A 12,129-nucleotide genomic window follows, 5' to 3' on the forward strand; every position below is an offset into this window, starting at 1 on the left:
AGTAAAAATTAGAAATGGTGATTTCATATCAGTTAAGGGAAAAGGGATTGTTGCTATTGAAAGCTTGATAGGTTTGAAATATATCTCTAATGTCTTATATGTGCCTGACATTGATCAAAATTTACTTAGTGTTGCTCAGCTTGTAGAGAAGGGCTTAAAAGTTATATTTGAAGAAAATTGGTGCTTGATCAATGTGGAAGCAATGTCTTCCAAGGTTATTTTGATGATGCCAAAGAATCAAGAGTCAAGCAAATTTCAAAGATTCAAGAATCAAGTTTCAAGAATCAAGATTCAAGAATAATCAAGATCAAGATTCAAGAAACAAGAGAAGACTCAATCAAGATAAGTACTAAAAAAGTTTTTCAAAACATTAAGTAGCACAAGAAGTTTTCACAAAATCATTACCAAAGAGTTTTACTCTCTGGTAATCGATTACCAGAAGGTAGTAATCGATTACCAGTGTTTTAAAACGTTAATATTTCAAATTTCAAGAGTTATAACTTATGTTTAAACAATTTTAAATCATTTTAAACAAATGTAATCGATTACACAATACTTGTAATCGATTACCAGAGCTTCTAAACAAAATAGAATCACCTAAATTGATAAAGAAAATCATAAACTGATACATCCTAGGCAAACAAGACATGCTGGGTGTCAACATTATCTCATTTTCTTTTATTTTTATCTTTTATTTTTCTTATCTTATCTTATATTTTTATCTTTATCATAATCTTTTATTGTTCTTATCTTTTACTTTTATTTTCTTATTTTCTTTATCTTCTATTTTGATCTTTAAATTTTTGTCTTATCTATTTTCTTATTTTTATTTTAAATTCTTTATCTATTACTTTAAATTGAATTTGCATTAATCTAAGTACAAACAAAGTTCTTCTGGATTCAACATTTGGACTTCCGAATACTTACACTTGTTAACGAGTTAATGTTAAGTTGACAAAATTTATTTATACTTTAACAAAAGATTCAGAAAATTATCAAAATTACATAATTTTAATGCCTATACAACCTAATTTGTCAATGTAAAAATAAAATAAAAAAGTTTTTTCAGGACCAAAAGTCAAGATAGGATTTATTTAAAACTAAATACAAAATCCAAAAAAAAATGAGCAAAATTAAAAACATGCACAAATTGGTGCCACGTATATAAACATTTCTTTTTCATGAACCAAAAACATGCATGCATTGATGTCGCGTATATAAATTTTGCGTTGAATTACTGGTACCAACAACCACTATTGTTTTAAGTTGCTTTAATGAGAGAGATTGTGTTATTGTGGGTTAGAATCCATCATTGATAAATAATATTTATGGATAAAAATTATTATTATTTTGTGTTGCTTTAATGATAATGTAGTAACTATTAAATTGAAGCCAGAGTAACATAATTATTTTTGGGCGCCGGGTGACATCTTCATCCACCCTTTAACAGATGAATGATGATGAGAACCCAAGACTATTCAGTCCTGTCTTGTTTAGAACAAGAAAAAGCCCAATGACATTAAATCCACTTTAAAAAGAAGGTATACATCACGGGGCCCTACTGTAAGAACGTTTCAATAATTTATAACGTGATAATGCTTCCAAATGCAATACCACTAACCGAGGGCATAGGTAAGCAAAAACATTGCATTTCGACAAAAACAAAAGAATAGTCAAATGTGACGCCATGACATTGACATAGCTTATTGTCAAATTACATCACCTACACTAAGTTTAAATTTACAACTATCATGCTTAGTCATGCTATTATATACCTCTCCTAATGAAACAAACCTAGGCTTTCTACACCTCATAATTATAATACTCATTTTCTACATGAAAGGCCTAATCGAAGCCTTAACATAGCCAAAACAACTTACCAATAGAATTTAGCAAGTCACATGCAATTTTTCAGATTCATTCAACATACTTAGCTCGTGTATGTAAAAGTGCTAAAAGGCAATAACTTGAGATGACAACACAGACATCAAAACTGCTCTTACAACGTCATTTAAGGGGAAAGTGTCGTGAATGTGACTCATTTACAGTCCTCAACAAACAGCTACTAAATAATGAAGTTTATGATATTAAGCTTTCAATGACAGAATACCACGTGGTATTGTAACCTAAACCATAAATTAGTGATGATTTTTTTTTCGTTCATATGTAATGGAAGTGAATGATTTGTTTAGTTAAAAAATTTGTATTTGATTATTATCGTGTTAAATTTTTTTTTGGACAAATAACATTTAGTAGAATTAATCTTTGATTCAATAAATCTAAAAAAAAATAAAGCATAACATATTATACAAGTATTTAGTTGAAGCCAAAGTAGGCGAATATATTACATAAACCCCAAAAGCAACAGCTCATAACACTAAGCTTTAGTGTCACATGCATGCCGAAACCTACCTTTGCAAGTGTGCATTAAGTCACTGAATACTGAGACATTTAGATGGGAAAAGGTAATCATCAATAAAAAGTGTTGATCCATATCAGCTACATTAATCTTGTTAAATACTTTAATACCCTCGTGTCTCAACAAATATCTTATATGACTATTTAATCCAAAATTAACCCAAAACCATATCAGTTAAATTTTAAGAGAATTTTTTTGCTTTAAATAAGTTATATATTAGGCATTTTTTGTCAATGTGTATGATAATTTTGTCAAAATGTGACTTTTTTTACTTTATAAAAAATATCTTTTTGTCTGTAGACTTAAAGTTTGAATTTTAGTTGTCTTATCCTCTTACTAGCACCTTACATTTATATCATTTATATTTTTCATTTTTATCAATTCACAATAAGTTGAATAATAAATTATAGTGCCAGGTGTTAACCATCAAATTTAATATCTTAGGTTGATGACTTGATTACCATTCTGACAAGCCAGTGGTAGCCTTCTGAAGATATGCTTTAAATTCAATTTTATAAGAGTAAAACAGAACTACAAAGAAAGCAAAATAAGCAATTATGAAATACACTCTCACCAGTTGAGTATGCAAGGTTCATTGCATCAGTTAAGAAAATAACACGAAAAAAATATAGAATTAAAACTTTGACATTAGAGAAACTAAAAATAGAAGTACCTTGTATAATAACAAATAAACAAGAAATTGTGTCCCCACCCCTCTAAAAAAAGAAACTTAACCTAGTGCAATTACTAAATTGTAAACAGTAAAAACAAAAGCTGTTTTCACCTCAATGTACAAGCCTACAAATCAATTTCCTCTTGCATGAACATCATAAGGAGGACTACAGCTAGAGAACCTCAAAAAACAAACCTTTGGTTTTTCTTTTGGGTAATTCAAACCATTCAATATTAATTACAATGAACCCGGTATACTACAAAAAGCCAGGCCACATTGAAGACTCATGTAAATTTTGGTTTAGGCACAGGGCCATTATTATGATGCACAGGACCAAGCTTTTGAATCCAATGGAGAAGCCCTTTCTTGTGATCTTGGCAACAAGGATTTTCCACCAGAGTCAGAGTTCCATCATGAGCAAGCGAAGATTCAAATTGTTCTAATACCTTAACAACCTGCCAGAACTCGGGCCTCTTGTCCGGATGCAAAGACCAACATTGCTCGATTAAAGCTCGCATTGCAGGTGGACAGTCTGAAGGAATAACTGGCCTTGCATTCTGAATACAGCATCACAAAAGTATTAGAATTGCATAGGTAAACAGTGTCATTTAGCTAGCAAAATATTTTCCACAATTATCCAATACATGATGATCCTAAGAATTCAATTTAGCTCCATTCTTGGTAATCTTATCAACTACTATGCTACATCACTTGATGAAACAGAGACATATGTAATAATTTCATATAAACTAATGCATGCTACATCAATTTTTTTTCCTCTTTTTTAATAAGTTGGTCATACATGTCAAGAATGGATGAAAATAATCTCTATATTTCACCATTGTTTTCAAAGCAAAGGAGGTATCTTGCCAAGGATTTTAGCCACATCTCAAAAATACATTTGGTTTAGCTATAAAATATATAGTACTCATCAGACGGGCTATAAACTCATTAGCAATTATTCAGTGGCAATATGATTGATTTCCTCAGCCAGGATAATGATACCTCCTTTGGCAATCATCACTCAACATATTGAAATAAAAGCTTTAAGAAAGAAAGAAAAAATGATGAAAAAATGGATGAAAATTGAAAAGAGTAGTTAAATCATGATATAAGTGGATGAAGCATTGCAAAAAGGAAAAAATGTCCTTCCATTTACAACATAAAAGGTTTCAACTGCTACATCTGAGAGTAACAGTCGCTTTTATAAAATACATTCAAAGATTGCAAAACATATTAGTTAATGGAGGATGTATTGTCTATCTTCAAGCGAACTGTATCATTAATGGAACCCATGTCCAGTTTGCATTACTCTTGTATGCCAGTCATTCAGAGAGGTTTGGGCGGATAAATGGGGCTGTAGACCTTTTCCTATTATTGACAAGATTTCAATGCAGAGTGCACAGAAAGCAATGCAACTTTACAACGAGTATTGTTACAGACAATGAAGAATAATGCAACAAATATTAGTAGATTGTGACATTCACATTACAATTCATATGACTTAATTGCGAAGAAACATACCTTATTTACTACGGCAAAAGCAGCCTGGATGGGAGTCATATCCTCATATGGTATAGTTCCAGTCACCATTTCCCATAAGATAAGCCCAAAACTATATACATCAACCTTTCTCCCATAGGATTTTCGTTTGATCATCTCAGGTGCCATCCAGCGGTAGGTACCAGGGTCATCAGCAAATAAGTCACAGTATGCTTCCTCACAAGCAATGCCAAAATCAGCAATTTTAAGGTGAAAGTCTTCATTGATAAGGACATTCTCCGGTTTAAGGTCTCGGTGAATGACACCTTGAGAGTGTATATACTCCATTCCACGAGCAATGTCCAGAGCAAAAGCAATTAGCTTCCCTAGAGAAATAGTTTTTCTTTCCAACTTATGCAAATATGACCTCAACGAACCTTCTGATAGATATTCTGTGATAACACAATAAACATGTGGCTTTCTACATGCTGCTACGAACTGTGTAATCAGATCAAGATAAATGAGAAGTGTGTAAGTACCAGCCTCCTAATCACATTAAATTCTCTGAACATGATATGAACTGCTCAATCAGACTATGGTAAAGAATATAAAATGAAGTATTCTTGCTTTTACTGGTGATTATCTCAACATAACTAAAGGGTCAAGTACAGTAATTAGCACAAAATAATGGATATTCTCACCCTGTATTCAACAAGAAAAACATATAGTATCTGAACAAAAGCGAATGACAAAACTTAGATAAAGTTCAGCAGGTGCGTGTAGTGCTGTTCTTCACTAAAAATGTGATAAGTGTCCCGTGTTTTTGGTACTACCTTATCCTCCTTTAAAAAGGTTTTAAAGTTAAGGTTAAGGTGTAAAAAAACAATACACATACCTTGTTTTTATCAGAAAACAACAACTGCGCCACAAGCTTGAAAAATGAAGCAAATAGAAGTTTGTAAACAGCATATACAAAAGGAGGTAAAGGATTGGATTAGATTACCTTTATAACATTTTGATGGTGGAGGCACGATAAAAGCGATACTTCTCTAATGAATTGTTTCTCTAATCGATCCACCAACATTCCATTTTCGTCATCATCCGGTACCGTGATAATTTTCACAGCTACAGCTTCATCTTTATACATGCCATGGTAAAGCCTGCTATGAGCACCATGAGCAAACCTAACACCAACAAAGAGCTTGGAGAGGTCAACATTCCATTCCTCAGCTGTTTCCACAGCAGTAACCTTTCCCCCTCCATGATCAAAGTACTTTGTCCATCCCAAATCCTTTCGGTGCTGCTTCGAGCTTAATTTCATCGAAGCAAGGTGCCTAATTGGACTGCTGTAAGGGGATTTAGTAGTAATTGGACTACTGTGAGGGGATTTGGAATTGGACACATGAGAATCCTTGTTGAGCAACTTCCCCATGATTCTCTTGTCCTTGTTCTGTTCTTTCCTCCTTGGACCAGGTGTTGAGAACCTCTTCTGCTCATGTCTGGCTTCCTTGAAGGTCTCAGAGAGAGAGGTTCGAGGCAAAGGGGACAAAGATCTCTGCTTGTTCATTATTGGTTTCTTCTGAGCCTTGTTGGAAGCAAAAGCCACTTCAGGCCTTGATTTCAGACTACTAGAACTGTGTTGTGCCCTTGGCTGAATGCTGAAAGAGCCAAATCCAGAACTGGAATAGTTCAACCTGTGACACACTGTGTGGGAGAATTTGGCCCTCCTTATCCAAGAATTACTGCTATCTTCATCCATCTTTTACCCTTTCTTCTTCAGAAGAAGAAGAAAACTGGAAGCACCTTACAAAATCACTTTATCCACAATCTGAGAAATAACTAGTCTTAAAGCCAAAAGGGTGGTGGTCCCCAAAAAACAAACTTCTCAGACTAATTTCACACAATCACAGGTAACTAGATTTCCTCAAACTCATCAACAACAACTGAGGGATTGAACCATGAAAAGTCAAAAAAAAAAAAAAATCCCAATTGGAATCAGAAAACCACTCAAAGCAATCAAAACCCAGCAAGAATGAGTTGATGGAAATTGGAAGCCCCTCCCCCCCAAAAGAGAGAAAAAAAATCTGAATTAAAAGCCAACAACAAACATGCAGTGCTGTAGCGAGAGGTAACAGAAACTCCAATCAATCAAAAAAAAAAAAAAAAAACTTGACCTTTCATAACCTCCTCAGCTGACACCTTTTACCAACAAAGTCAAACACCCACCACCTTCCGTAAATGCCTGGAAATCCCACACAGATACCAGAATACACTAATCAAACCCCAAAAACAAAAAATATTCACTTTAATTCAAATCAGCAGAAAAACCACAAGTTTAAAACTATTAGTACTTATTTTACGTTGATAATGCAGAAACACCCATCATTATACGTCCCCATTGACTAACAATAATACTCATTATTTTAAAGAGTGACGAGCCAAATAAACTATTATTATATTTCCAAAAGACCCAAATACAGAAACAAAAAAAATCATTTTTTTATAAAGAAAAGCATCCCCAAATACAAAGAAGAAAAGGGTGTCAGTAAAATGCTAAAATTTCATTACCCGGAGAAATATCAAACCCGCGTACTACAATTCTACAAAGGGTGTTTTTTTTTTGTTTTTCTTATATGAAATTATAAGAGCTTATAATATGCTGATAAAGACAGAAATTTCCTGCACCTAATAAATACTCCACTTTCCACGAAGAGAGAGAGAGAGAGAAAAAATCTTTTATTTACTACTATTATTTTATTATTTTGAGAATACATATACTTTGATAAATTTTAAAGGTGTCTTAGTATATTGATTAAGAAATTAAAGAAATGTTTGATAGAGAAAAAGTTTTATTATTTTTAAAATTATATTTTTAATAATGAATAAATTTTTGTTTGATTGGATATCAAAAAATTCTAGAAATTAAAAAATTATATAATATATTTACCAGTTATTTTAATTATTTATTACACTCATAATAATAACATGATTTTTGTATGTAATAGAAAAATTAAACTCGAAAAGTAAAATTTTCAAAAACAAAATCTTAATTTTTAAAAACAAATAAAAACACAGGAAACCAAGATTTTCAATCCTAAATTCCTAAAAAACTTAAAACTTTTTCCTACCAAAAGACTTTTTAAAACCTCCTAAAAAGAGGATTTTATTAAGATAAGTAAAAATATATTTTCTATAACTTTTTATACACTCTTATAAAATCTTCATGAAAAATATTCTTCTTCTAATTTGTTAACCAAATATCCTTGGTCACAAGTCAGCAACATCCATACTTACAATTTTAGAATGGTCAATGGTGAATACGAATGTGAACGAGTTTGGTATGACAAACGCAGGAAATAGAGATTAGAGAGCGCAGATTTTGGAAATTGGAAGATGATGTTTTGGACTAGAGACGGCCATGATGAGGTTTGCTCCTTTGGTGGGATGAAGGGTAACTGTGTAGGGTAGAGATGGGGATGGATGTACTCATTGTTACGTGCAGGAGAGTTAATATGTTTTGTATTGCTTTCTTAGTAGAAATATTTATTGTCATTAATTATATTTGGTAGGTTTTAAATATAAGAGATTCTTACATGTTCTTATGATAGTGTTGTTATACCATACTGCTTTAATGCTTGTCTTGATGCGTTTTTTTATTGTTTTAAAACATTTTAATGATTCTTGTGATTAGTAAAAAAAAATGTATTGTAATTAATGATTTACCTAACTTGTGTGGCGAATTTGCATACTTATAGCAATCAATTTATATAATGATATGTACTATACTGAATCGACAAAACCTTCATACTGTGTGGGCGGGCATGTACATCTCTTGTTTTATTTATTCTATGAGTCTCGACAGAGATTAAAAAAAAATTTACTGATTATCGAAGAGAAGAATCAAGGTAAGATCCCACACAGAATTGTCAAATAAGATAAGATTACATTCAAATAAGATAATAACATAATGTAAAATTGTTATTTGCCTATTAGTTTCCAAGAATAAATATATGTACTTATGTAACAATGTTTACTATTTAATCACAATTTTTACCATTACTGATTAGTTTGTTAATAGTTATTTTAAAAATTATATAAACAAAGATTTATAATTGATTAATATTGTAAAAAGAACTAAACTACAAATTAATATATCAATATGTAGAAATAAAATTTATATAATAATTATTAAAAAAAAATTAAAAGCTAATCAACATTTGATAAATGGAAGGAAGTGGGAAAGGAAGGAAAATAAAAGTCACGAGACAGAATTGAAAGTATGAGTTTTATTTTTGGTTAGAATAATTCTATTATTTTTAGTAATGTATTTTTTATAAATTTTTATTTATTAAATAAAGAAAGAACTAAATACATTAAACACATATTTAAAATATTGAAATATTTAATTTTTATTCAATATTTATTTTATAAAATATTCACAAAATTATAAGAAAAATATAGAGTAATTATGTTCATATTTATTTTTTTATCTTGTTTTTAAATATCATTTCTGTTTTCTTTTTTCATCACATCATTTATTATTTTGTTCTTCTACTTTTATTCTTCTTTCTTCTTCTTCAAATCTACTCCAAAATGAAAGGGATGTCTATTGTATTTATTTTTAAATATAATAAGAACTGCAACATTACTTTAGGATGTGTTTAGCCTAGAGAAGAAAAATAGAGGAAAAAAAAAGAAATAAAAAATATTTTTTAAAATTAAAATAAAATATAAAAGATATAAGTCTCACAAAATATAATATCAATTTTTTTGAATATTATTTTCCTCTTTAAACAAACAAATCCTTTCTTCTCTATATTGTTTAGTTACTAAAGAAATGGTGAGAGCTTATGGTGAATGGAGGAATCCATGTGTCACTACAGGGGAGAATGAGGTACGGATTCGATTTTTTGTATATGTTTGGTTCTGAAGATGCATACTTCAACGAAACTACTACACAACTTGGGTACGGTTGGTTGCATTGTACGATACGGTTCCCAAAACAAAACTAAACCCATTTGGCCACCAAACGGTACGAATCTACAGAACTTTGTACCTTGTTTACCCAAAAAATAAGAAATGAAATCGACTTAATTTAACACTTATTGTCACATTACTTGTTTGTTTCGATGTTAATGGCCTCTTATGCTGTCTTAATTAATAAGAACAAGATATAAATCTCATTAGAAATTATATTATTGGCTTAAGTTAGAGAAGACAAATACATGGGGACATGGGGTGATGGGGGAAGCCTTTGCTTGCACTTAATGTCATTGGAAAAATTTAAAAATTAAGAAATGCAATATTCAATTATTATTTCCCAATGGCCAAACAAAAAATCCTTATTGTACGGATTTTGAATCTCCATTCAATATTAAATGTTGAGTGATTATGATTTTTTGAAAATAAAATAAAATAAAAAGGTAGATGAAGATGGCATATATATGATAAGAGTTATTAGTTTTACCCATGCAACCATCTATTAGAATATTAGTTGAACATATTTCCCGTGACATGGAGAAGAACAATTCCTATTTTTTCATATATGTTGAAAATTTTCATACCTTGCAAGCAGGCATGGAAAACTTGACCTTGCACAGTCACACATATATGATAGGAGAGAGAAAGATAGAGAATTCGATAGCGAACGATTGAACGACGCATACGCACACCTCACATCAATCAATCAAAGAAAATAAAATGGGAATGGAATGTGAATTTGACATTTGACTCTTTTTTCTATTCTTCATCTTTTATGAATGAATTCTCACTTAGTGTATGAATGAGTCAAAAAATAAAAAAATAATCAACACTACACTTGCGTCTTCTTTCGTCATAAGTGACACATTATGACGTCTCTAATTTTATATATAACTATATAAACTTATTAAACTGGGACTATTTTATGTTTTTTTTTAATTAGATTGTATAATCAAATTCCCATTTCCTTGAAACAATAAAAACATTGGAAATCATATTAATTTCTTTTTGGCTTTTTAGGAAACGTCTTAGTTTTATAGAAATGCTATTAGCGATTTTTGAACTTTATAAATGACATGACGTTACACACTAATTGCATCTACTATAAAACTTCGCCTAAAATCTTTATTTTATTTTTCTTAAGTTTCAAAATTCATAGTAAAGATTAAAAACTAGTTGTTGATAATATTGAGGGTCATAAAAAGAGAACTTAATTATAATAATGCATATGAATGTCTTTCAAAAGGGGTTAAAAGAAAGAATATGTAATTTTTAAAATAAAAAAGAAAACTTAATGTAGTTTAAACGTTTCAAAATAAATATTTTACACTAAATATAGTTAAGAAAAATTCTCTTAAAACCTTTTTTTCTTGGAAGAAAAATATTAAGTCCATTTCAAATTTTAGTTATTTGTTAATAAAACAGCATGGAACTTTTATAATAATGAAAATATAAAAAAAAATATTATTAACCTATCTGTTGTATCTCCCCCAAATAAAATAATACAAGTAATAGTTTGCCTCAAAGAACTTGGTTGTCAAAGGACTTGGCCCATTATCGATTGTTAGTTTGTTATTAATCTCACTCCTATTACTCCTAGCCCCTACTAAGGAGCTTACACTTTTACAAATTGTCCTTCCCACAGAATTACGGTTCCATGGTGGGTCATGCACTGTACAACCATAATTTCATTCATTCTTATAATTTTCTTGTAAGTGACTTTAATTAAACAAGTTTCGTGTTTAAAACTAATATGTCATGAATTAAATAAGAGATCATTGTAGAACTTATAAAACTTAGGAACTAATTTAGAACAAAAAAAAAAGAGATTATTCCTATATTGTAGACTATTTTAAAAATGCAAATTACAAATTAATCTTCTTTTTTTTCAATTTGAGTCATTAGAACTCCCTTCCTCAATCTTGAACACCTAACCCGTTAGAGGTGGGTAAACAGGTTCATGATTATGAACCGGTCCATGGGACCCAGGGTACCACGATTTGTGTGGCCCGTGGACTAATTTTTTAAAAAAATGCATGACTATACAGGATTCTGCCTGATCCCCTGCCAATGCGCCAGCTTAACCACCCCAAACAACCATCCCACATTCTCATTTAAAATCCAGTGCATCCTCTGAACTCCTCCCCCAATTAAAACAACCCAAACACAATCAACACTTTTTCCTCTCCATTACAACTAATTTGGCCATTTCTCTGTTTGCCTTTTAGTTAATTTGTGCTTTTAATTTAGCCATGATTTTTTTTTTAATTTACCCCTCAATTTCTCGCAAGAAAAAACATTTAAAAACATGGGATATATTTAAGGCACGATTAATTGTTTGTAAGGTTTGAATTTGAAATCATCCATGGCAGGTTCATTGCACGAGGACGACAATGAAATCTCATAGAAGATAGTGGTGACATTGTTCAAGGCTAAATTGATTTTTGCCTTTTCCTCTAATGTTGGGTGATGCCATTTTTTAGAAGTTTCTTGTTGAGTTCTTGAGTGAGTCTATGCGTAATTGTTTTTTACTTTTCCTCTAATGTTGGGTGATGCACATAACCTGCATATGTAC

General features: G+C 30.9%; 1 protein-coding gene across 1 annotated transcript; it reads right to left on the minus strand.

Moving 5' to 3' along the window:
• Positions 1–3,032: 3,032 nt before the first annotated feature.
• Positions 3,033–7,158, minus strand: LOC114376696 (serine/threonine/tyrosine-protein kinase HT1-like). The gene is made up of 3 exons (XM_028334932.1): positions 5,578–7,158; positions 4,617–5,072; positions 3,033–3,649 (listed from the first exon to the last, which is right to left on the minus strand). Exons 1-3 carry the CDS (start codon positions 6,331–6,333, stop codon positions 3,377–3,379), a joined length of 1,485 nt encoding a protein of 494 aa, XP_028190733.1. The 5' UTR covers positions 6,334–7,158; the 3' UTR covers positions 3,033–3,376.
• Positions 7,159–12,129: the final 4,971 nt, after the last annotated feature.

Source organism: Glycine soja, chromosome 11 (genome assembly GCF_004193775.1).
Source record: "Glycine soja cultivar W05 chromosome 11, ASM419377v2, whole genome shotgun sequence".
In the NCBI taxonomy this organism is placed as follows: Eukaryota; Viridiplantae; Streptophyta; class Magnoliopsida; order Fabales; family Fabaceae; genus Glycine; species Glycine soja.

Bases quoted from the DNA above. Each gene is read 5' to 3' on its own strand.
- LOC114376696 (XM_028334932.1), bottom strand. From the start codon at position 6,333: ATGGATGAAGATAGCAGTAATTCTTGGATAAGGAGGGCCAAATTCTCC. The intron at 5,073-5,577 runs GTAATCTAATCC...CTGATTACACAG, and splicing joins ACCATCAAAATGTTATAAAG to TTCGTAGCAGCATGTAGAAA. The intron at 3,650-4,616 runs GTATGTTTCTTC...TGCTGTATTCAG, and splicing joins CTTTTGCCGTAGTAAATAAG to AATGCAAGGCCAGTTATTCC.